This window comes from Penicillium canescens (assembly GCF_028828765.1).
Source record: "Penicillium canescens strain IBT 15451 chromosome Unknown utg000005l_segment0_segment0, whole genome shotgun sequence".
Classification (NCBI taxonomy): domain Eukaryota; kingdom Fungi; phylum Ascomycota; class Eurotiomycetes; order Eurotiales; family Aspergillaceae; genus Penicillium; species Penicillium canescens.
Window position 1 is genome coordinate 3284466 of NW_026703967.1, and position 24838 is coordinate 3309303.

The 24838-nt window shown below is 49.8% G+C and overlaps 10 protein-coding genes across 10 annotated transcripts; 3 read left to right on the plus strand and 7 right to left on the minus strand.

The window, feature by feature from the left end:
* Positions 1 to 1952: 1952 nt before the first annotated feature.
* Positions 1953 to 5236, plus strand: N7446_008849 (exoribonuclease II; the record flags this gene model as incomplete). The annotated part of the gene is made up of 2 exons (XM_058517594.1): positions 1953 to 2135; positions 2192 to 5236. 2 exons carry the CDS (start codon positions 1953 to 1955, stop codon positions 5234 to 5236), a joined length of 3228 nt encoding a protein of 1075 aa, XP_058371240.1.
* Positions 5237 to 5393: 157 nt separating this feature from the next.
* Positions 5394 to 6077, minus strand: N7446_008850 (MARVEL domain-containing protein; the record flags this gene model as incomplete). The annotated part of the gene is made up of 4 exons (XM_058517595.1): positions 5394 to 5532; positions 5584 to 5709; positions 5765 to 5877; positions 5931 to 6077. 4 exons carry the CDS (start codon positions 6075 to 6077, stop codon positions 5394 to 5396), a joined length of 525 nt encoding a protein of 174 aa, XP_058371241.1.
* Positions 6078 to 6878: 801 nt separating this feature from the next.
* On the minus strand, positions 6879 to 7301 carry N7446_008851 (uncharacterized protein; the record flags this gene model as incomplete). The annotated part of the gene is made up of 2 exons (XM_058517596.1): positions 6879 to 7260; positions 7294 to 7301. The coding sequence occupies 2 exons, from the start codon at positions 7299 to 7301 to the stop codon at positions 6879 to 6881; spliced, it is 390 nt and encodes a 129-aa protein (XP_058371242.1).
* A 422-nt stretch (positions 7302 to 7723) lies between these two features.
* N7446_008852 (Frag1/DRAM/Sfk1 family protein) lies at positions 7724 to 8869 on the minus strand. The gene is made up of 5 exons (XM_058517597.1): positions 8690 to 8869; positions 8556 to 8637; positions 8238 to 8507; positions 7967 to 8175; positions 7724 to 7917 (listed from the first exon to the last, which is right to left on the minus strand). The coding sequence occupies exons 1-5, from the start codon at positions 8742 to 8744 to the stop codon at positions 7772 to 7774; spliced, it is 762 nt and encodes a 253-aa protein (XP_058371243.1). The 5' UTR covers positions 8745 to 8869; the 3' UTR covers positions 7724 to 7771.
* Positions 8870 to 9091: 222 nt separating this feature from the next.
* Positions 9092 to 11253, minus strand: N7446_008853 (putative C6 transcription factor; the record flags this gene model as incomplete). Its single annotated transcript, XM_058517598.1, has 5 exons — positions 9092 to 9659; positions 9704 to 10051; positions 10099 to 10433; positions 10483 to 10848; positions 10897 to 11253. The coding sequence occupies 5 exons, from the start codon at positions 11251 to 11253 to the stop codon at positions 9092 to 9094; spliced, it is 1974 nt and encodes a 657-aa protein (XP_058371244.1).
* Positions 11254 to 12232: 979 nt separating this feature from the next.
* On the plus strand, positions 12233 to 13715 carry N7446_008854 (uncharacterized protein; the record flags this gene model as incomplete). Its single annotated transcript, XM_058517599.1, has 2 exons — positions 12233 to 12371; positions 12430 to 13715. The coding sequence occupies 2 exons, from the start codon at positions 12233 to 12235 to the stop codon at positions 13713 to 13715; spliced, it is 1425 nt and encodes a 474-aa protein (XP_058371245.1).
* Positions 13716 to 13978: 263 nt separating this feature from the next.
* On the minus strand, positions 13979 to 15990 carry N7446_008855 (uncharacterized protein; the record flags this gene model as incomplete). The annotated part of the gene is made up of 6 exons (XM_058517600.1): positions 13979 to 14019; positions 14079 to 14305; positions 14379 to 14458; positions 14626 to 15291; positions 15344 to 15639; positions 15693 to 15990. The coding sequence occupies 6 exons, from the start codon at positions 15988 to 15990 to the stop codon at positions 13979 to 13981; spliced, it is 1608 nt and encodes a 535-aa protein (XP_058371246.1).
* A 125-nt stretch (positions 15991 to 16115) lies between these two features.
* N7446_008856 (BolA family protein) lies at positions 16116 to 16746 on the plus strand. The gene is made up of 2 exons (XM_058517601.1): positions 16116 to 16236; positions 16307 to 16746. The coding sequence occupies exons 1-2, from the start codon at positions 16135 to 16137 to the stop codon at positions 16658 to 16660; spliced, it is 456 nt and encodes a 151-aa protein (XP_058371247.1). The 5' UTR covers positions 16116 to 16134; the 3' UTR covers positions 16661 to 16746.
* Positions 16747 to 16773: 27 nt separating this feature from the next.
* On the minus strand, positions 16774 to 18452 carry N7446_008857 (syntaxin). The gene is made up of 5 exons (XM_058517602.1): positions 18228 to 18452; positions 18010 to 18166; positions 17491 to 17963; positions 17162 to 17441; positions 16774 to 17115 (listed from the first exon to the last, which is right to left on the minus strand). The coding sequence occupies exons 1-5, from the start codon at positions 18231 to 18233 to the stop codon at positions 17051 to 17053; spliced, it is 981 nt and encodes a 326-aa protein (XP_058371248.1). The 5' UTR covers positions 18234 to 18452; the 3' UTR covers positions 16774 to 17050.
* Positions 18453 to 20109: 1657 nt separating this feature from the next.
* N7446_008858 (peptide MFS transporter) lies at positions 20110 to 21928 on the minus strand (the record flags this gene model as incomplete). The annotated part of the gene is made up of 2 exons (XM_058517603.1): positions 20110 to 21841; positions 21897 to 21928. The coding sequence occupies 2 exons, from the start codon at positions 21926 to 21928 to the stop codon at positions 20110 to 20112; spliced, it is 1764 nt and encodes a 587-aa protein (XP_058371249.1).
* Positions 21929 to 24838: the final 2910 nt, after the last annotated feature.

Consider the following 24838-nt stretch of genomic DNA (forward strand, 5'->3'; position numbering starts at 1 on the left):
TATATTCCTCGAGCCACCAGTGGATCCAGTGAGAATGGATCTCATCCACCGAAGAACAAACAAAACCACTTGAACAGCAGTCCATGGACTCCATTAGAATGCAACCGAGGGTCCACTGCGAATCCCAGTTGGATAAGGAGCCCGGCTGTAGATTCCGGGCCCCGACCTAAGGGCTATCATTTGTGACGAGTTCATGATAGACTTTGTACAAAGTAGGGTTCGGCACAGATGCAGAACAAGCACATGGGAGCAAGAAGTAGAAACCTCGGATGATCTGAATAACCAGTACAGTTTGTACGAGTCAGTTCGCGTTCGGATCGAGCATCTGCATAACCCAGATGAACTTTCTGCGCCGATCGAGGGCCGGATAGGTATAGCCAGGGAATTCCTACGGCAGATCAGGGATTGGGCAGGATGTCGTATGCTTTCGTAGATACGGATCGGGCAATATTCGTGTACATCGCTGTCATGGTCGTCAGGCACGGCCTCGGGTCTGTGATCGACACTATATTTCTCCCGCCCTTGCCTTTGACCAGGATCAAAATTGGCATGCAGCTAGAGTCAATGGTTTCCCGGATAATAAATCGGATATTGCTCTATTGGCATACGGCGAACTGATTTTGCTCCAAACTCCTATTTGCAAGTGGAGTGGAAGTGAGACATTGATCGACAGGCGCAACTAATCACCCAAATCCAGGAACTTGCGGGGGATTTCCCTAAATGGTTGTTAAGACGCCACGCTCGGGAGACCCAGCTCGCTTAGAGCGACGAGGAAATGATATTCGTACCTGTCAAGTTTGAGGTCTTGTAGATCGACATAGCATACTTTTTCAATTTGGCTCTCACATGAAGTTGCGCTTCTCTCCGAACCGGACTATACGTTAGCGAGCTTAAACGATAGCGAATACGCCGGAATTTCCGCTGATTCTTCGTAGTGATCGTCGACTGTCCTTTCGGTTGGAAAAGATGTACATGCAGAACCCGTTTTCCAAAAATGGGGAGTTGGATTTTCAGGGTGTTTTACTGTACTTGCGTGGTGTTGTCAAGCTATCAGTACAACGTGGAAATAATGACACATAAGCACAAAGTATAGCAGGGATTTCCTCGGCCATATTGCACAGAGAATGGACTCTGCCGATAGGCCAAACATCTTGACAACGCACGAGTCGCGCACGACACCCCTGTCTGCAAACTGCCGATCCGAAGGAGTTCGCTCGGCTCATGGCGCCTGGGGCTCCGGGATGATTGTTTCTTGGCGAGGCAAGTGAGATGCCTAGGGAAAGATTTGGTGTGTACTATTTGTGTGGAGTTTCGTTTCTGTCTTGTGTTGTGGATGTGAACCCATTTTAGAGTGTCGATCATGTTCTGAGAATAGAAACATTGAGCATTCGCAGTGATAACGTAAGAAAAACGCACGACGGCGCAAGTTTTTGAACTAACAGGCTTTGATACACCCATATGAAGGCCAGTTCAATTTTTTGTATTAGTCAAAATTTACGTATTGGGGGCTCCAGATTCTTTCGCCAATCTTCCCGCTATCACTTTATTGTGCTGCTCTGGTGTTACGTTTCCCCGTTGACCTCGTTTTAGTTCCAAACTAGGCTTCTCACTGTTATCCAAAGCATTTCTCTCCTTGTCAACAGGCCAGCTCAAAACCAAAGGCTTGGTTGATGAGTCAGGAGGCTTTGCTAGTCTCCATGAAAGAGATACAGCCTTTGCTCTGACTCGGGGACAGAGAAGTAAAGGATTAATTTATCGTATTATTTAATTCAATGGCATGCAAACACAGTCCTTTCAATAAGAATTGATCCTCAGCATGAGCATATACTTCACTGTAATGTGATTGGTTGGATTATCAAACATACCGCCTAGGGCGGTATGTGAACTGCTGGCAGAATAGCCAGTTTTCCAGCGACAGGAACCTTCATCTGGACAATGCGTTAGCTCTGGCCATGGCACTTACGAAGATAGGGGCTTTGCAGAAACTAGCAATTGCTCGAAGAGTCGGATTGCGGCCTACATGGCGACAGCGCGCAGGATGTCCCCTCACCGCGCCTGCCCGTCTCCCACTCATGCGCTGTTTGTCCACCACGAACTCGCTGAAATCGGCCGAAACCGTTGAAACAGAGAGTTCGGTATGTCGTATCAGTCTCTGATGTGTGATATTGAACTAACTCTTCTCCTAATACAGACACCCACAGAGACGGAAGAGTGGCAAGTGGCCTTCGAAGACAAGATACCCCCCAAGCTCGTATTCGAAGAATTTGGAGATATTCGCGAATACTTGAGCAAATGGCAGGTGCTCAATCCCCTGGACATGGATCCGGTGCGACAATCGACCTCCAATCGACAAGGGGAGTTGCCAACTCCAATCGTCGGCTCGATGCCCAACAACCGAGAGGCGCTGGATGTTTGGGGCGTTAGAGAGAGAAGGAATGAGAACGCGGATAATGATATGTTTGGCAGTGAGCATCTGGAGCCAGGTGATCTCATTGCCCGTTTGGATTCCTATGGATCGTTTAGTTACGGCATTTACGTGCGGTCTGTCCACAAACAGAAGCAGTTCTACATCACCAACGGGAATTGGCGCATTTGCTCTATGATAGAGCTCGACTATGTTATCAAAGGATTTGCCCCACCTGAACTCCTCGAGCCCTTGAAGGAATGGTTCCCAGATACCGAAGCCATTCCACAAGCAGATATCCAGGTGGCTCCCGAGGGAGGTCTCCCCAGGCCAGTGGGTGCTCCTCTCTTGGTAATGATGAGCAATTTCAAAACACATATTGTGGAGTTCTATCGGCAACACTCTCGAGCTTTGGACAATCTGCATGAATTGGTAGCAGATGATTCCGACGTTACCTGCTTGACCCTTGATCAATTGACAATGACTGCTCTTGGCATTGAGGAGTCGGAACTGAACAGTGTGAATCTGTTTGCTGTTCATCAAGCCGTCCGGCGCCATCCCTTCCTTATTGAAAGAGACAATGTCTCAGTCTTCAGCCAAAACTATCTTGTGCAGCCAAAAACAGTTGCAAAAATGGTCAAGCAGGTTGTTGACTGGACCCACGAACACCAGGATCATTTGGTTCGCTCTGTCATGGGTAAAGACGTGCCCGGGTCCAGGGAACACCCGATGCAGCAGTTTATTTCCAAAGCGCAGCGGTTGATCCGCCTCAGCAGAAAGGTCCGTTCTCCGACAATCATGTCCAGCGTGGGGCCATCTGCCCAGAAGTTCCAACGTGGTCAAGATGGGAAACCTTTGGTCTTTCGGGAAATGCCTACCGAGACTTTCAATGCAAATGACCAGAAGATTCTTGAATTTCTGCAACTATACGCGGTGCCTGCCACTGTTATGCCGTCTGGTACATTGAGATCAACAGCCACACACATCATGCGAGCGACGGGAATGTACAATACTCTTGGTCTTAGTGAGGCCTCAACCCGGCTTTTGTTGCAGGAACTGGGTGTCATTGCGCCGTGGGAAAATCTCTACCCCCTTGACCAACATTTGATGCTTCCTGGACACGGTGGATCGGTATTGAAGGAGTTGGAGCACGAGGAGATAGAAGAGTCTTGCGCCAACTTGACATCTGATCAGCTGCAGGATTCTATGCAAGACCTGAGAAAGGATTGGGGAGATCTCCCAGTCTACTGTGTGGACGATGCAACAGCAGAAGAGATCGATGACGGTGTGTCCTTGGAAAAGATCCCGGGCTCCGACGATACATTCTGGGTGCGCATTCATGTTGCCAACCCAACTGCCTTTTTGAAGCACGATGATCCTATCATGCGGAATGCAGCCTCTCGAATTACCGCTACCTACATCCCGGAACGCACTTACCCCATGCTTCCGAATACTCTCACTCAGGGCCACTTCAGCTTAGCACCTGGTCGGCCTGTACTTACAATCAGTGCTAAAATGAACCTACAAGGAGAGATTCTAGACACTGAGATCAAAAACGGGAGGATCCACAATGTCATCACCATCACGCATGGCACGCTCCGCAAATACTTCAACAAAACCTCAAAGCAATTCAAGGTGACTCGCACGGTAGGCGGCGAGTTTATCGAACCGCAATTATCCAAAAACAAGAATGTTCACGAGACTTTGCTTCCCGAAGACGAGGAAAGGTTCAACACATTGCGCCAACTAATGCTCGCATTCCGCCAACAAAGAATCAAAAACGGTGCTATTGACCTTGCACCATTGCATGCCCCAACGTCTGTATCAGTCCAGACAGGAGGACCAATGAAGCCATACGAGATTCAAGCCACCGTGGGACGGTACTATCTCGGAGACCCGATCATCAGTCTCGGTCTACACGACTTCGACCCATATGAGGTCCGCGACGCCTCTAAAGACAATCTGATCTCCCTGGTAATGAACATGGCTGGAAATGTCACTGGCCGATTCCTCGCCTCCCGCAACATTCCCGCCATCTTCGATGGCACATGGTATGACCCGGAATACCAGCGTGTCACCAACGAAAATGTGTCCGTATTTGGCGGCAAGAACTTCTACGCTCTCAGTCCGCCGTTGAGTTATGCGAAATCTAGTCCTATTCCTCACCATACGATGGGTTTTGACTCCTATGTCAAGAGCACCAGTCCGCTGCGCCGTTACAACGATATCATTGCACACTATCAAATTGAGGCAGCTCTACGTTTCGAGCACGAACATGGCCGTCAGTTTGATGCCCTTGTCGACTGTCCCGAAGCAACCGAGCCTGCCATTCCAGAAATTGAATCAGAATCTGCAAATATCGAAGCAGAATCCAACACATCCGACGAAATCACCCCTCCTATCTCGACCTCGACCTCCACTTCCATCCTCCCTTTCTCCAAAGCCGACCTAGACGCTCAACTCGAGTACCACGCCCCAGTTCTAGCCCGTCTCCACGACGTCGAGGACTTCTCAACCCAGCACTGGGTCTGCATGTTCCTCTTCCGCGCATTCTATTTCGCAGAATGTGACCTGCCAGAAACATTCCCCTGTTTGATCCGTATACCGCGTAATAGGCCTCGACATGAGGACCCTGGTTATTCGGCTTCAGTCACTAATCTCGGAATAGAGTGTACAGTCACTGTTCCGCCATCTTTCCCGGATAGTGATAAGCTTGATGTCTATTCGCTGGTCGAGGCCAAGATTATTTCTGTCGATATGGCTACTCTTCAGGTTACGCTGGAAGCGGTGAAATTCGTTAAGCCATTTGAAAGGACGGGTGAGTGGGCTTGATCTGATAGATCGGGCTGAATCGATGTTTGTACTATATTGTATTATATTATATCAAAGGCATCGCCAATCATGTATAATTGAAGATGATAGATTTCCACTAAATATCATATTATCATATTGAATAACTCGTGGTACCCGCTGTAACTGAGTTCATAGCTCAATGAATCACACCGGCAGTTTGCAGATTCTCCTGTAGCCTCTCCTCCGGAACTCTCTGCTCCATATGTTGCGAAGTATCTTCCTTCCGGTAGTAGAGATACAACACCTCAAACACAGCAGCCCCCATCGACATAAAGCTGTCACTCAATTAGCACAGTAAATGTACCCTTATATCCAGAACTACTCACAATGCAATGAAACTGAATGCCTCAGCAGCATACTTCCGACTACAGACTACCTCCCCGTTCCAGCGATGCACGCTGCAACTGACGTGGTTGAAATTCAGGGCGAGGAAGATGAATGACGTGAGCCAGCTGATCGGCAGACATTAGCACTGGGTCACAGTTTCATGTGTCTATCTATACTCACAGGTATGAGATTATTGCGTCGGACGTGAGTAAGGGAAGGACATGCCATCTACGACGATTGGCAATGCAGCTTGTGCTCAGTGTTATGGCGCAGAGGACAGGGGTTAATACAGACTATACAAAGTAAGTAGATTAATTTGCAAAAGATTAATCTGCATAAAACTTACAATAACCAAGGGAAAAATCACAGCCAACGTCTTGGTGTCCTGGACTGCCCAGGCTGTGATTCCGAGAACGATGATCGAACTGACACATTGGATTATATGGGCGATGGTCGAGACCGTGCCACAGGGATGTTCGTAGAAGCTCATCATTGTGAAGATGTGCCTGGAATCAAGAAGATCAATAATTATCCCCCAAGTTGTTTTTCCAGGGGTGGTGCTGGGCTTTTATGTCAAGGTCCGAAATGTATGATATCACCACATGTGGTGACCCAAAAGATGGTCAACTCCCTGTTATTTTGTAAACCGGGACTGAGTATGATTTGCTCGTCTGTTGTATTAGTTTGCCCCTTTGACTCATACTCGAATTGTTACAGTGCTATCCCGTTCTGTACGAAATAGCTCCTGTCATTCCCACAGTACACCAACCAACAATGAGCAGGCCCAAATAATGGAAATAGCATGACAAGAAGTAACTCGATCAAAGAATAGATGCCCTCTGATTAAAGCCAAAAATTCGCGCAAAGACACTATCATACGCCCAATCGAGATTGCACAATTCCAAACTCGAACCGAAAAAGCACTTTTGCCAGCCCATATGTCTGTGGGTGGTCCCAAGAAAACATTAGAGGTAATATTCCCAATGATCTGCTTTGAAAATTCATTTGGACCCATATAGCCAGTCTCTAGGCTATGCCACGTCTTGTTGAGTTTTGGGACGAGATATCTGTACCGGGAGTCTTATACACAAGATGAATTGCTGGATCCTCAACGTATACACTGCTACATTTGCTCACCTTCCTTGAGATCAAGGACCAACTGAGACATTCGAGTTTGAACGCCTCCTGCGTGCACAAGTATAACATTCACATCGGATGGGCGCAGCCCAACTCTGAGTTCCCGCCCATAGATATCCAGAGCAGCCTTTGTTGCACAGTAAAATGAATGGGTTGGCTAGGGCATAAGACCCAAGAGGCCGCTTGTAAAGACAATTGTCCCTATTGCTTGAATGAGCAGGCCTGCAAATACGCGATCCCGTTCAATCACGTTCGCGAAGTCGGTTGTCAGCATTTGAAGCGATTCGGTATAGCTAGCCTCAGTGGCCACGGCAGATCGATAGCCGGAATTGTGGAATATCATGTCGACTTTCCCATCGCACTTGGGCTTGACGGTGTCGTATACGGCGAGAATTAACTCGGGGAATATAATGTCGAGAGCGAGGGTCGTGATGTGGTCGGGGTTGGAGGTAAGATCTTCCATATTCAAGATCTTGTGAGCAGTTGCAAAGACATGATAGTCTTTGGATACGAACTCCTGTGCAAGGAAGTAACCGATGCTGTCAGAGGTGCAGCCGGTTATGAGTATTTACTTCGTCATTTTGTTGGAAACAATAGGTCACTAGGTGGAACGGGATTCATTTTTATATGAAGGAGTATGGCATCGAGAAATATACACTTATTTCCCAATAAAGCCATACTTGCGAAGAAATTATGCTTGCGAGAACCCGAGTCGGACAAGTTGTTGTATCTGAAGAGTTTAGCGCGATCGGATATTCAATTCATCCGTCAGCTTTGACGCGTGGATATCGCGTAGTGTACAATCCCATACAAAGCGCCAATCTGCTGCAAATGGAAGGCTCGATACCTATCAGCGCGCTTAATCTGATGCATCATGAATTACACGTGTTTTCTTGCGCCCAATTGGATTCCGACGCCAAGAAAAAGGGCGTTCACCAGTACGTCGGTTAAATATTTAGAATTAAATAAATTATATAAAATGATCTAAATGCCAGAGTCTATAAAATAACAAAGAGAGACCCGGAGCATTCCTCGGACAGCGATCCAAGCTCAAAAATCAATCGGTCCCCTTGGCCTCATTACAGTTTCCGGCTTCATATACTTCTCCCCCTGGGGAACGCGCTTCTTCGTCCGAACAGACGGCAACAGGTCAGGAACAATAGAGAACACAAAGAAGGCGAAGATGAGCGCAGCAACTGTCGACGTTAGCGTTTGATATCGTCTCAAGGCGTAAACATAACATACCCCATTCCAGAACAGCGCCTGCATTCTTCCTCTCTTGCGAGCTGGATTTCGCGCACACCCCGAATCCAATTGCGACGCCAAGCTCGCAGACAATGAATAGAAATTTGAGATAGAAACTGACGAGCAAGATTCGGGCTTGGGGGTGGTACCATCGACCCAGGTGGATGTATTCGAGACAGACTAGAATAGCGCAGACTACGTAGCTTGCACTGTGACTTGGTTAGCTTTCCTTGATCTTTTCATCCTTGGTGTACGAGTGGAATCGTCATACATGAACATGGCCAGAAATCCATAATGGAGATGTTGGTGGTGTTTCGTGTCGAAGATGGATAAAAGGATGACGCCCAATGCTCCCGTGAGCGCAAAGAAAATGGACCCAATGGCACACGACTTGTCGAAAAGATCTCTATTCCGTGCTAGTTGGCCGGCGTGTCGAAGCCATCGCTCAGATAGTAGCGACAGGGTCATGAATACGCCGGTGACTACGCAGCCGGCGACGAACAGCGGCTTGAGTCTCTCGGCACCGATGTGGGATATATATCTGACCAATCAGTTCTTATATTCGGAAATAATATGCAATTGGACTCACGGAATCGAGAGTTGATCGCTCATGGTGGTATAATGTGGCTTGCCGTCCGCCGCCCAGCTGGTAAGCATAGCCACCAGCATAGCTAAATTGTCAGTATAAATAAGAATAAGACATATTCAAGACTCAAGTCTCACCTAGCCACATGCATCCTGACACCACGGGGAAAAGCCAAAACGAGAGAATCCACATCGTGTGGTGAGAAGAGAATTTACTCTCCGAGGCGGAATCCCGCGGGTTTGTTTGTCCCTTTCTACACAAAGGAGTGAAATGAGTGAAAGGATTGGATGCAAGGGTTACCCCATGGAAATGACTGTGACAACTCCCTCTGTTCCTGTAGGAGGCATGCAAGGGGAAAATTATGTCTATCACGACACCCGACTTCTTGGCGGATCGGCGCGGTTTACGCCCCCACTCACTCGGGGCAATGCCTTGTTCGGGGTGTACAGTTACATGTAGATTGTCTATAGGTCCTTGCAAGTTGGTTGTATCCATTGAAGACTATGAGAAATCAGCATGAAATGGGTAGATAGACTCAATTATAGATTCTCCATAGCCCGTATCAAATCCTCCACGGTCTGATGGCTAACACTCCCAGCAGTCGGGACATTGGCCTTGCTAGAAACCCGTTGTACAACATAATCCGCCGAAAGAGAAGCCACATCGGTCGCGGACCACATATCGCTATTCAAATGCTTGAAAATAGATGTCACCTTGATAGGAACAAGGGATGGATCCGGATCATTGGATTTCAGGACCAACTCAATGGTCCGGAGGAAGGCTTTGCATAATCGACCCCAGCCGAGACTCATGTGCCATAGACCGACGACGCAGCTTTCTAGGACGAGGGCCCATTTGGGGTTGTGCCCGTCTAGTTGGGAGGTCGCATGCACGCCAGCTAGACAGAAGTAGTGTAACATAACGATAGGGATAGATTTCCAGCCGTGGCGGTGTTTGAAAATTAGGATAAGGGAGCCGATTGTTTCCATGGCTTCGAATTTGACGTGGTCGAAGTCGATTTTGTTTTGTTCGCCGGAGTCTGTGATTGGGCTTGCTTTTGTGGTGAACAGGGTACTCAGGGATATTAGGGTTGCTTGGTAGTAAAAGCTGATGGGTCAGTATCAAGTTTGAAATTGGAGGAAGATACTCACTGTAAGCAGAGAATATGCGGAGTGGTATTATTTTCAGGCAAGATAGCTGGAGGCAGGCTTGCTTTCCAGGTGACAATCCTGTTATATAATTTGTAGCAATATTCCTGGTCGTCCTTGGTCATAGTTCCGGTAAGTCTGAGTGAAAATGCCGCAACCTCATTCACGATGGCTGCCAGGGCACTTCTATATCGTAAGGTTGTATAATAGTGTGGACGAAAAACCGGCAAGTCGAAAGGATAGGGCTTCCATTCCATATCCTCATCAAGTCTGGCTGCCTGTTGGGCCGAGCAGCGTTGTGGCGGAGGTACCGGCCAATGAGACACCTTTCTGTAGACCTGCGAAGCGAGTCTATTCCTAGGTTAGTGGTTTCCATAAAGGATAAAGGGACTTCCCACGCTTGGATATCGAAAATCGCCCACGAGACCATCTCCTGGGACAGTTCTGCTGAAGAAAGTTCATTTTCTTCCTCGCCACTCTCACTACAGCGCTCAACCGTATCATATCCTGATTGGAGATAAAACTTTGCTCCATTCATGATAAACTGAGTGCCCAGTCTATCGACTCCGAAGGTACAGGAGAGCAATCCGAGTAGAATTCCGGATTGGATTGTAGGAAGATCCGGGGACCCTTTGTCATTTTCCCAGAGCAGCTGTATTTGGTCGTAAAGCTTCTGGCCCAGGCCTTTCTCCTCTCGTCGATCAGTAATCCGGTTGAGTCTGTATGAAAAGCTCTACGGGTTGTTAGAAGAGATCGTCAATCAAGTATAAGGATAGGCATACACAGCCGAAGAATAGCAGAATATGGACCAACAAGCGAGAACAATATCTTCCCGGGTAGTGGGTCTCCAGATCTTGGAGAAACATGTCCAGATCGATCAGATTCCAGGTTGGGTTCTCCCACGTGAAATAGAAAGACAACAGGTGGCTGGCGGTGTCATTTTCCACAATTGAAGTCCAAAACTTAATGGAATTCACTCGGACTGGAGGATCCTTGGTGATTGGCCGTTTCAACTTTGCATTGTGGGACATCGACTGATACATCTGGCCCAGCGAGACCTTCGAGTTGGGCACTTGGACATGGTGCTTCGTCAATGACTCTGAAGCTAGGATATCCGAGAATACCTCCGGAGATGCCGTGAAGTGTTTCTATCTGTTCAGTCACCGGTTCATATACAGCACGAGTTGATCTCGAACCTTGATGATATTGTTGACAGAGACCCTCTCATTGATGGTGGCCTGAGCGATAATCTCACCCAGCAATGCTTCGTAGACCTCGATTTTGCGCTGCAGAGAGTGAAGCTGAAGCTTCTGATTGTCCCGCTTTGATCCCGTATAGGTACAGACCCTATCTAGCTGGATACAGTTCAAGCATCTAGGACGTTGACCGTCACATTTCGCCTTTTTCTCTCGGCAGGCCGAGCAAGCGGAAGTTGTCCGGAAAGGATGGATTCCAGGGTGCTCATTTGGTAGGCGAGGGATAGCAACCTTGCCCTCGACACCATTTAGAGGGGTGAAAGTCGATTTTTGATTGTCAGAGGAAGTGCCACTCATTGAATCGGGGATAGCTCTGTGTTACTAGCCCACACGCGCACTGCAGTCCTCCAGTTGGTCGCACAAATTGTGGCGTAAAATCTCGGGATCCAATTCCTGTACTGTGTATGGCGGAACGCCAAGCCGGCAGATGCCATGGTCACGTGCCGCGTCCACGCCGACGTGTTGCAGTTTGTATACAATATCGGCATCAGATATCAATCAAGGGTCAAGGGTCAAGTGTCAAAGTCAAAAGGTCAGAGTTAAGAGAGCAAAGCAAGATGCATGTGCTATATCACGTGATGAACTTTGTATAGATCGCAATGACGTAACCCAAAATAACAACACCTCCCCCACCTCACATCTCACTGCATTGCGTGAATTGCATGAGATGCACCTTGTCCAAAGGAATCAAGATACAAATTCTTATCTTTGACAAACTGTCCGAAGGTAGAATCAGCTACAAGTGCTACAGGTGGCCAATCCAGCCTTATACGTCGATCATTACGTGCAGCCACGCAAGTTGGAGTCTGGACATGTAGATCTATACAAGCGATGATCTCATGTCTTATATTGCACTCTGGTTGGCCAAGAGTGACAAGATCAGAGAGAACAAGTTCGAATATACTCCAGGTACTTGGCAGAACAGGCCTACTTGAAACATGACGCCATTTCTGGACACAGTGCCACTGAACCTGAACCTGAACCTGAATTGGATGTCAACATCAACATGGATGTCGACCTGTTTGCTCATCATTTCCCCTTTTAGTATTTGTGACAGAACCCTGAGCAAGTGGCTGGAATTGCCTACGAACCTATGCCAATAATAGAGCTGAAGGCGTTTGGTCTCGTTGACATTGCTTGATACACAGCAGGCAGCAAACGTCACTCATTTGTTTCAGTATCACATAAATACCCTCACTTCTCCCCCGACTTCTTTCCTCCACCACCCTCCACTTCATCACCATCTTTCACAACTTTGATATCATTTACCTTCATCATGGATTTCGTTCGTAAGGCTGAAGGAGCCTTGACTGGCAAGAACAAGGAGTCCAAGGAGTCGACCCAGTCCTCCAACCATGGCCCTCACTCGTCTAACCTGGCCAACAAGCTTGATCCCCGTGTTGACAGTGACCGCGGTATGCACCCTCCCCTCACCCGCCAGCAAAATTGATACTAACTGATATTCTGCTATAGACAACCGCGCTGCCCACACTGGTGTCCACCACACCGGTGCTACTGGCACTACTGGCACTAGCACCACTGGCCACAAGTCCAGTATTGCCAACAAGCTAGACCCCCGTGTTGACGCTGATGCTGCCAACCGTGCCAATGCCACGTCCACTGGAACCACTGGCACTACTGCTACTCACGGTACTCATGGCACTACCGGTACTACTGGCCTGACTGGTACTGGTACCCACGGCACCCACGGCAGCACCAACGCTGGCCCCCACGACTCCAAGATCGCCAACAAGGTCGACCCCCGCGTCGACTCTGACCGTGACAACCGTGCTAAGCATGACACCTTTGGCACCACCACTGGTACTACCGGTACTTCTGGCTTGACTGGTACTCATGGTACTAGCACCACTCATGGCACCTCTGGCCTGACTGGCACCCATGGCAACACCAACGCTGGCCCCCACGACTCCAATATCGCCAACAAGGTTGACCCCCGCGTCGACTCTGACCGTGATAACCGTGCTAAGCACGATACCTTTGGCACCACTGGTGCTACTCACGGTACCACTGGCCTGACTGGCACCCACGGCACCACTGGAACTACCGGAACTACTGGTACCGCTGGCCTGGCTGGTACCCACGCCGCCACTGGCACCGCCCACACTGGCAGCACCAACGTCGGCCCTCACGACTCCAAGGTCGCCAACAAGCTCGATCCCCGTGTTGATTCTGACCGTGACAACCGTGCTAAGCATGATGCCTTCGGCACTACTGGTACTACTGGTTCCTCTGGTCTGACTGGTACTCACGGCACGGGCACTACTCACGGCACCACTGGCCTGACCGGCACTGGTACCCACGGTACTTACGGCAGCACCAATGCTGGTCCTCACGACTCGAAGATCGCCAACAAGGTCGACCCCCGCGTCGACTCTGACCTCGACAACCGTGCCCAGCACCACTCCCACACCACCGGCACCGGCACTGGCATTGGAAGCACCACCCACGGCACTCACGGCCTCGGCTCGGCTGCTTTCGATCCTCAAATTCACGGCGATACTACTACTGCCACGGGAACTGGTACTGGCTCTGGCATAACTGGCTCTGGTCTTGGTTCTCGTGCTCAGGGTGCGCCTGCTGGTAGTTCTTACACCAACCCTACCACTACCACCACTGGTGGTCTTGGTTCTACTGGTACTGCTGGTCCTCACGATTCCAAGATCGCGAACAAGCTCGATCCTCGTGTTGACTCTGATGCCAAGCGTGTTGAGCAGGATGGTTTGCAGCGCCAGTTCTAGATGCAGCGCCATTTCTCTTTTACGGCTGTTTACCACCCCGATTCAGTTTGTTTCGGACACTGGATCTTTGATATGATGTTACGACTTTGATCTTTCAGCAAGCAAACTCGTTTCTTTGGATAGGATAAGATACACAAATGTATTTCAGTTTTTATAAGATTGCAGTGGAAGTAGATTAGTGTACATTTTGAGTGGATAGCAACTGGGCCTCTAGCCCGCCAATGAATATATATGATAAAGTACAGTGTTGTTATTGTGTTTCATCAAACATCAAAAACCTCTTTAATAAGAGCCTTCTTATTCACTGCAAATAGTCAGCATCATCCATACACATACGACCCTTCCAACCACAGAAGAACTCACCCTTTCCCATGGCATTCCTTGGAATAGCATCCAAGACCTTCATCTCGGATGGAATCTTATAAGAAGCCAAACGTTCCTTCAATGCTCGTCTCATATCCATCGGACCCCAAGATTTCCCATTACGACTTGAAGTAGCAGCATCGGGATGGAGGACGACGACCGCAGCAACTTTCTGTCCCCATTGTTCAGAGGGGAGGCCGACGACGGCTGCTTCGGTGATTTGGGGACTATAAGATGTGATTAGCAAGTCACAAAACAAATAAGGGGAATGCAAAAGAAACGAAAAGAGAGAAAACATACAGCGAAAGCAACTCCCTCTCAACCTCCAACGCGCTCACCTTCTCCGCGCCCGTCTTGATAATATCAACACTCTTCCTCCCCTGAATGAAATACATCGGTCCCTTCGCCCATTCTCCACTCCCACCACGTCCAGCCCCGTCAACAACCCTCCTCGTCGCTACATCACCCGTACAGAACCATTTCCCTTTTCCATCCTCGCCACCCACGAACCCTTCGCGTGTGGCTTTCTCATTACCCCAATACTCACTGAAAATAGTCTCGCCCCGTAACTGGATCTCGCCTTCGCGTTCACGGCCTTGAGCGTCGACTTCGGCGCCGGGGGGATTACTTCGCCCGTTTCGGTGTCGACTAGACGTGCTTCCACGCCGGGGAGGGGCCAGCCGACGCTGCCGTCGACTCGGTCGGCAGGATCGAGGCCGCAGCTTATTGCCATGCCGACTTCTGTCATGCCGAAGCGTTCGAGAAGGATGTTGCCGTTGCTTAGGGTTGACCAGGATGTTTTTGTTGGTGTTGGGAGGGCGGCTGAGCCTGAGATGTTTAGGCGGAGGTTTTGAGGGGAGATTCCTTCTTTTGCAGCGGTTTGGGTTTCTGTTGGGAGGTTTGGGAAGGAGTTTAGGAGTCTGTTGTAGATTGTTGGGACGGCGGTTAGGAAGGTGATTTTGGATGGGGGAGTGGTGCTGGTGTTGGATTGGAAGGGTGCTGCTAGGCGTCTCCAGATTTGGTCTGTGTTGAAGGGGTACATGAATTCGATGGATGAGCCTGCTACTATTGGTGCCACGATTGCATTTACTACACCGTGGATGTGGTGCAGTGGTAGTAGGTGTAAGAGGCGGTCATCGGGGGAGTACTTCCATGCTTGTAAGAGGGATGAGGCTTGTGCTGCCAGTGCCGATTGTGGGATGAGTACGCCTTTCTATATACGGGTTAGATGGGTCTGTCTTTGGTGGGAACGGACATGAACGTACTGGTCGATTGGTCGTGCCAGATGTGTATAGCATCATTCCACCAGAAGGCTTCTTCAGCTCCTCCAAAGTGACACTCTCACGAGCAGCACCCTCCATGAGCTTCTTGCGAATATCAAACAAAGGCTCACGTTCCAACCCCTGACGCAGGATATCCATAGCCTTGTCGGCATATTTCTCAGTGGCAAGCAACACCTTTGCCTGCGAATTATCGAGAATATACTTCAGTTCAACTGTCGGAAAAGAAGGCGACAGCGGCAGCGCAATAGCATCACTCGCAAAGATCGCCAACAAGGTCACTGCAACAGTCAATCTTTGTCCATCAGACAGCAGATACAGAAGACAACAGTACCTACGTAGTCGTAGCTATTCTCCGCCAGAAACGCAACCCGCTCACCGGCCAATTGACCCTGCGCCTTGGCAGCTTTGCGCTCGAGATCATCCTTGGCCGCGACAACATCGGCAATTAAACTCCCGTATGTAAATGAGCGGGCGGACAAACTGTGAACAACAGCCAGACTGTCCGGGTCGTGGTCTCGGAGTGCGCGGAAGATGTGCGTATTCGGGAGAGTCGATAGCTGTCTGAGGGCGAAGGGCATGCGACTGACGCGCGCACGCGAACAGCGCGAGAGTAGCGAGATCATGGGCATGTTGGAGGTTGGTTCAACATCGATTGCCGCTGCAATTGCATCCTACTTGTAGGAGGGAAGTCGGCCAAGTTGATGTCGTGAGGGAAGTTCCGAAATCAAAAACATCCGATTGGCCTCGCTTTGCTCCTTCACCTCTCCATCCAAATGCTTCCTCGCTGTCTGCCGGGTCTGATTCCCCGTCGTCTGTTCTCTGTTTCGACTAGGATGGCTTCTATGACTCCGTTGGAGGATGCCATGCGCGACAAGGTGAGTCTACTGCCAGAGGGGTGTATGGCATGGTGCATGTGGGATGCTAACTGTTCTCTTCTCTTTCTAGATCGCCCATGCTTTCACACCCTCTACCCTGATTATCCGCAATGATTCCCACAAACATGCGCACCATGCTGCCATGGAGGGATCGACGTCGAAGGAGACGCATTTCCAGTTCGTCCCATGCCGGTGTCCATACCGTGTCCCCGCATACCTTGGAGTCGGACTGACACCTATTTCTATTCCCAGTGTGACTATCGTTTCGGATGCCTTCGAATCGAAAATGCAGCCTGCTAGGCATCGGATGGTCTACGCGTTATTCAAGGAGGAGATGGCTCGTGAGGGCGGACTTCATGCGCTGCAGCTGAAGACGAAGACACCGGCTGAGGAACAGCGCGAGAAGGAGAAGGAGAAGGCATAAACAGATACGGTTGGCGTTCGAGTGATCTATTACAGTCAGATACCCCTCGAATGCATTGCATTGGGCTTTGGTTCACGATACGCTTGCACTAGTTACACCTACACATGCACATGCACATACACAAAGAAATCAATTATTAGACGGTATTACATAGATTCTAGCGCCAAACAGGAGCCAACAGAGAAAACAATCTAGTATATACATCCATGCGCAGCGACCAAGAGGGGTGGGCGCGGGCAGCTGTACAACACGAACAGCTAAGCAAAGACAAAAGGAAAGCACGATTTGAAGGCATTGCTTTTACACAAGAGAGAAGAAAATGCGAGGGTGGTGGTATAACAACAAGGGGAAAGACAAAGGGAAGATGAGGCCGGTCGTACAGGGAATAGATCAGTTCTTCTTGTTGGACTCGACGACACCGACGGCGACACCGACAACAATGGCAATGATGATGACTGGGGAGGTTAGCGGGGCAGACGCATTCGGAGTAGGGATACTTACTAACGATGATCAACGCATACCACTTCCAACGCCGAGCGTTCTTTGCGCTCTGGATGGCGCTGTCCAACTTGGTGTTGGCTTGCTCGACGTTGCGGTGCGTCTCCTCGGCGCCCTGGTTGATTTGCGCAACGGCGGGCTCCTGCTGGTGTACCAGCTCGGCGACTTCGTTGTACAGCTCGCTGAGTGCGATGAGGTCTTGTTCGATCTTACGGATGGCGGCGGAACGCTGGAGAGTGGCCTGGCGGGCATCGTTGGCCTGGCGAGTACGGGTACCGGGAACCTGTTTGGCAATTAGAAGTGATCATAGAAACCCATCCAGCGGTACATACCACAAAGCTCTGCTCTTGACCCATCAGGACGTTTTGCACACCCTGCTCCAACTCCTCGGGGGTAGCCTCGGGGTTGGCGATCTCGTATCGGCGGCGCACTTGCTCCTCCAGACGCTTCTGGAAGTCGCTCTGTGTGCGCTGGTACTGCTCGATCTCACGGCGGAGGTTGCGGCTGACGTTCTCGACCTGGCCCGACACACGGCTGTCGCCCGATCCGGGGGTCTCCTTGATGCGCTTGAACTGATCGCGCAGGTAGCGCAGCGCAGTGTTGATCTCATCTTCAATGTAGTCGAGTGTCTGACGCGAAGCCTGGTCCTCCTTTCCGGTGCTCGAGTCCAGCAGGGCCTTTTGGGCGTGGGCCAGCTGGGTCTCGCGCTTTGTGGTCAACTCGGCGATACCTTCGTTGAGTTCCTTGCACTTGTTCAGAATTGCAGTCGGCCCGCCACCGGAGGGCTGGTTCATGTTGGACATTTCTGTTGGCGTCAGCGCGGATCACGACGCGGTCGAATTGAAACATACCGTAGCCACCGTTTCCAGTCTCCACAGCACCGGCCTGGCCGTAGCCACCACCATATCCATAGCCCTGCTGCTGGCTGCCATAGGGATTCTGCTGCTGGCTGCCGTATGGGTTGTACTGGCCGTAGCCCCCTTGGTTGTTATCCCCCAAGCTCTGGTACTGGGGAAAACCGGGTCAGTCCCATACATCCACACAATCAAGGTTTCACAGGTTCACTCACACTCATGATTGCAGAATGTGTTGTGTAGTAAGGTACAAAGGGGGAAGATGAAGGAGGGAAGGGTGAGACGGGAGATGTGGAGAGTGGCAGAAGCGCCAGCGGTAGACCAATAACAGAAAGATTAAAGATTAAGGAAATTAAGGAATAAAGAATAAAGAATAAACGTCAGAGTAATAAAAGGGATGTCCAAATCAATTGGGATCCCCCTATTTTATTGGATTTTCGTTCCTGCGTACTGGTACAGCCTCCTTACGTGGAGCGCAGAGATTGACCCTGGCGGTTACTATTTCTGACGGATCGGCCGTTGTACTGGGTACTTGGCTATTGGTAGTGTGGCCTACTCTGAGACATGTACCCAGTACCCACGTCAGGGTCTGGTCTTCACGTCATGATTATGATCTATCCAGAGATACATACCTATGTAATGTCTATTCCAATGTCATTGCAAGTGAGCTGTACTCTGTTCAATGGAATATTGCAACCTACTCAGGCGGAAATAGCACGCGCAGGCAACCGGATATGTGGAAGAAGACTCCGACTGTGTACGACTGGGCCAATCAGCTGAAGATGCCAATGCTAAGCCTCGTTAGTTCTCAGATCTCAGCTTGACCTTTCTTGGTGATTTTGATGTCTACTAAACAGGGACATGTAGAGCAATGGTCTAATCCTAACTGGCAGCATCATTTACGCTACAAGACTCCAGTAGATGTAAATGACACCGAAACTACAAGATGGTAAGTGGCATGTGGACTATATAAGCGCTCTATAGACGCCCAGCCTACAACAGTCGAACTCTTCTCCTCAAATCCACACGACTAGCGCCAGATTAATATAGTAGCCGCCTACAAATCTAAATATATGGGGAGGTGAATCAAGGCATCCAAATACCTCTAGGATCAAAAAGTGGGTGGCCTGGCAGCCAAAGTATATGCCTAGCAGTAAACTCATCTACCTAGGTATGCTCCAGGCAATTACAGCCGCCCACTTTAGATCAGTCACCTTACCGTTTATAAATCTGCTGGACTCTTAGACATGCTATAGCCTAAGACATGCCTTTCAACTAGTAAGCGTTTAACACACGAAATATGTCTTGCCCACTATCCTTGTCTCATTATCTATAAAACCCCCATGCAGTATAAGCAGGAGAACCTCAATATCCAACATAATGTATTCAAGAGTGGAATATTCCATATCTGTGATACCAAATTGCGGGGAACTGTCACATCGTATCACATGTCTTACTATATCTGATACTAGCTGTATCCATGTATACATAAAGGGTCTAGCTTAAAGCTGGGTTGAGGGTACATACATGTTCACTGCGCCAGATCAGGCCTAAATCAGCCCCAGATCCAGGTGTGCGTTCTGTCCACATCATCACTTATGCGACTTGCTCGTATTTGGTTTCTTGTTGTAATGGGGAATGCAGCATGATCTAACTTTCGCCTCTTTATTCACTCGCTTGCAGCTTGCTTTGTGGGTGTCCTTTATACATGCTTGTTTCCGTTGTAGCCATGGTCTTGAGTATTGAATGTGCATTACCAGTTTTATCATAGTGGGGATAATGCTCAAGCACTAAGATACTACAAAGTATCCCAGAGTGGACCATTATAATAAATGAGGTGAAGATAAACATGAGTAAACATAGACAGACGTAAATTAAAATCATCGATTTATTTATTTATATAATAAGTATATACTAGATTATGATCATATCACGTCTCCGGATTTGCAAAAGAGTAACCTGCTCCAGTGATGCAAGCAAAATACGACTCCAGCGTAAGTGTATGAAAGATGCGAAAAGCACCAATCACAAATGCAGGCGTGAAAAGAGTGGGAATATAGCCAAATGATAAATTACAAAGGACACAGACACTCAAGCTTAGATCTTGGGTGCGGACTCCCGACGGGATTCGCGGCGAGACTCGGCGATGGGGGCCTCGGGCATATCGTCGTCGGCGTCGAGAGCGTTCATGTCGTCTTCCTTTGCGTTGAGGTGGTGGAAGACCATGTAGAAGATCAGGCCGCAAACGAACGAGGCGCACGCCAGGCCGACGAACATCCACATGATGGCGGGATCGAAGGCGGCTGGGGTCAGGGCCTCGGCGATAGCGGAACCGAAGGCGTTGGTGAGGAGGTACATGGACTGCACGAAGGACTTCATGCTAGGGGGAGCTTTGGTGTAGGCATACTCGAGACCGGAGACGGAGGCGAAAATCTCGGACACACCGATGAATACGTAGGCCGGGGTCTGGATGGCGATGTGGACATTGTTACCGTAGGCGGTGCCGTCGATCTCGGAGGCAGCGCAGAGGGGCTGGCCGTAGCAGGGTCCGGCGGAGTAGATCAGGTGCTGGACGATGGCGGCGTACATCATGGCCAGGGCGGCAACGATGAAACCAAGGGAGATACGGGTGATGGGGCGGAAGGGAATCCTGAGACGGCGCATCAGGGGGTAGACGCAGGTCTCGAGCAGGGGAATGAAGACGATGATGGAGATGGGGTCGAAGTTCTGCATCAGATCATTGGGGATACCGTGACCCTCCATCTGACCGGCCTGGGTGACGAAGTTGCCAGAGAACTGGCCGTAGACGACCCAGTAGATGGGGTAGAAGGCGAACACACGGCAAGCAACAAGGGCACGCTTGAGCTCGTCGATGAAGTGGTCGTCCCAGGGCATGGAAGCCTGGATCCCGCGGTGCTCAGCTTGCCATGAAGGCTTGGGGGCGTCCATGTTGCGGTTGCGGATCATGATCCAGAGGGCGCGGAAGGCGTCGGTAATGATGGATCCCTGGGGAGGGCGGACGACATAGTACTTGCGGCCGAGGATGACCACCAGGGTACCGACCATGAACATGCACAGACAAAGCAGGTAGGCTGACCAGAAGCCAACATAGAGCTCCATGTAGGGAGTGGCGAGGAGAGATAGGGAACCGAGGTTGATACATCCGTAGAAGATCATGTAGATACGCTGGATAGTCAGGGCGGGGTCGATGATGACGCGCTCACCCTTCTTGGTGGTGGTAATGGCCATCTTCTTGCGCTTGTACTGGTCTGCAATCAAGGGTGCCACGTTACTCTTGATACCACCGGTACCCAAACCGATAATCAAGATCGACACAATGAAACCACCCAGACCGGAACCGTGCTCCAGGGCGCCAGGAATGGAGGTACAGACCAGGATGAGCAGACCGACCATGTAGACAATACAGAAAAGCACGATAGTCTTGTACTTGCCAAGATACTGATCGGCGATGATGGCACCAATGATGGGAGTCACATAGCACCAGAACTGGAAGAAGGTGGTGAGACCAGTGGCACCCTGGTGATCCATACCCAGAGCACCGCGTCCCTGACTGCCATCCAGCGGACGCTGGACGTAGTTCTGGAACAGACCCGACATTCCGTAGTAGGTGAAACGCTCGCACAGCTCGACCACGGCCACCAACCAGGCGGAGATGGGCAGGTTCTCGGCGATATGGCGCAGAGACGTCTTTTCTTGGAGAGTAGGTTCTCCGCCATCTGGAGTCACCTGGTTCTCCTTATCCAAATCGACATCCATGGTGGCCTTTTCGTTCACGACGATCTCCTCAATGGGGACATTGTTTCCTGATCTGAAACATAGGGTTAGCATGACTCGGAAAATTTCGAGTCAAGTAATTGACATACTGAGCAAGCTCAACCTCACGCTCGGTCGACATGACGGCTATTAGACCAGATGCGTTTTCTCCAGAAGAGCAGGAGAGAGGGCGATCAGAGGAATAAAGAGAAGAGAAAACGGGGCGACCGTGACCTTATACTATATATGCAATTTCCATTACCCAACGTGCGAGAGCCTCGGTGGGGAAAACCCGTTCTTATCGAACCGAAAAGTAAAAGAAAATAATAAAAAGGACTAAATCTCCTTCATCTCCGCCGCTAGAGCCATCTGAGAAGGTCGAAATTGGCCCATTGTTCGCAGGTCAACCGTGGACGGCGATCGGCAGTATCTATCGCACAACAGCGAGTGGCTCGGTCCACGGATGTAACCCCACGGCAAAAGCGGAAAGCGAACGAAAAGTCGCAGATGGCGACAAGCAATATGCCGAGCACGCGCAGAGTGGAACTCGCCGGGTTCAATCAGAGATTGCGCTTTGGTCTGGCATTTGGCATCTGGGGATTCTCGAAGGGCTAGTCCGTCCCCTCCCCTGTTTTCGTTGACGAATCAGGTTGGCATATCCAGTCGGAGATTGCCGGTGAAGCTGAAAATTTCCCAGATAAGTAGAGTACTTCCGGTGTCTTGCCACGAGATATTATTTTTGCCCGGAGTCCACTCCTTGCTCCGGTTTCAATCATCAATCGGAAGATATTCGGGATCTGAAATTTTGACCGATGCGGGTATCGCGTGATTGTGGGTGAATCATGGACTTGGGCCTCGATATGGTGTACATGTACATGTGAAGGTACAACTGTTTGCGGGCGGAAAGTAGTGGGTGTTACAGGCTCCCAAGGTTTGGACTTGTTGCTTGTTAATTGCTTGTCGGGATTCCCCTGGACCGCCACTTTGGCCGCATGCAACGTTGGGGCTGTTCCCCGCGTGCTTATCACCTCCCAACAACCAATGCGCATCGTAGTCTCTGTCCACTCTTGTTTGAGTTCCGGAAATGTCTCACTGGTGAGCTCCCAGTGCTACCTACCCCGGAGTTGTCATGCTCTCGCGGGGTGATGGGTTCCAACGATGGTTCCGAGAGTAGCCAGCCAGTAGCCAGCCAATGCGAGAAGCCAGGGGGAGTGGTCGCTGCTTGCGGTCAAGCAGTCGGTTCAAGCCGTGATATCCGGGGTAATTATTCTCTCGTAACGGCGTGTCCTAGTGTGTTCAGATGTGTGCAGTTGAGTCGGTGGATCAAGTGCGCCAAGGCCCAAGATAAGGATTGGTCATGATGAGTAGTCAGCTCTGGTGGTCAGTGATGATCAATGATGGTCAGTGATGGTCAGTGGCATCTGGAATATATCACGAGTGCTGTATAGCATATCATTATGTGCAAGAAGTTAAAAAGGACTCAAGTGATCAACGGGGACACCAGCCGATATATACCAGGCATGGCTACGCCCTTGGCCGCTTGGCTGGGACCTCCGACTTCGCTTGATAGGCACGTACCACCAACAGCAGCGCTCATCGTCTGCAATTCTCTCTTCCCCTCAGATGGCGTAAAGTCCAAGACCTTGGCTAGTCTGAACCACCAATGTTATCAGCCGCGCTAAGAATCGGCCATCGAACAGGGGCAGCATCGAAGATATGTCGCGTGGGATAGAGTTGTGACGTGCTACGGCATATAAGAACTTCTAGAAATGTTGACTCGGATCTCTACGGTATTTCTATGGGGCTCTCTCTCTTGACGACCGCGTCATCGGGGCTCTATATGATCGCCATTCTCCTCTTAACGCCGATTATGCCCTATAATTGGGCACAATTGCCTACCGCTGAGCTGAATACGGGCACACTTGCTTGATTCCGGTCTAGTCGGCCTAATATGACAGATACTGTACACTGCTCCGACATCGCTCGGTCTCTGGGCATCGGAAATCTGATATTGCGACATCTTTGACCACTCACAGGGCTCGTATATTGAGATCCACTGTTGATTATGCTTTCTACACCGTTCTCTTATGACTACGGTGTATGAATTGGAACATATACAGAGCCATGCTTGACATTTGATCTATGCCCACCTTGACTCTGGGAGAGTGGGTAACTACGGAGTACTTCCGAGGTTGGCTACTCGGGAAACAACAGACGCCCAACAAGATAGGGATGACCGGCAAATCATCGGAGAATCCAGGCAGCTTAGGTCTGTAAATCCGAGCATCTCTCATTGGCCAACAGATTCAAGCTTACCATCTACTGCATGGTGAACAAATTAAGCTTCAAACCCCTGTCAACGGTCATCTCCGTGATCACCAGTGACCATATCAATGAAATGAACCAGAACAAGCCATCCAAAAGAGAAAATTGAACACCGAACATCGCAACACAGCCATTCTCGAAATCGGTTTGACCAATATACGCTTGATAACTCATTTCTGGCCCTACCGGCAAGGCTCTAGCGCAAATTAATAATCGAGCGGGCTGCATCAAGTTGAGGGACGCAGTGAAATGCACCTTGTATGATACGGTAGGCAAGAGCTATTATGCGTTGTTGCTAGAAGATCTGCGTCGTGACTCCCTTTCTTAGCCTGCACGAAACGCATCTTCTTTACAGGGCTAGTCCTACAACCGCGGCCGTTATCTAGAAATCCCAAATCTCCCCGAACTGTCCTAGGGCGCCATTCTCAATAGGCATTAGAAAATCGAAGATATGAATTCCTAGTACTCCTTTCCGTGTAGCTAGGCAAAATCACTTTTGCCTCGAACGCAGAGAAATTATGTATACAGTAGTACTGATTTATTACTAAGAATGTTTTAGAATTGATGAATTATGTTCTACGGGGAGGGTTGTGTTTGCTTCCTCCTATAGTGCTTAACCGGATAAGCCGTCAAATGTCAAAATGGTCTGTCAGGTCTGTCAGAATGTCGACATTTTCCAAAATGGCTCAGGGAGAAAGAGGCCATCGTCCTAATGTAACAGCAAGAT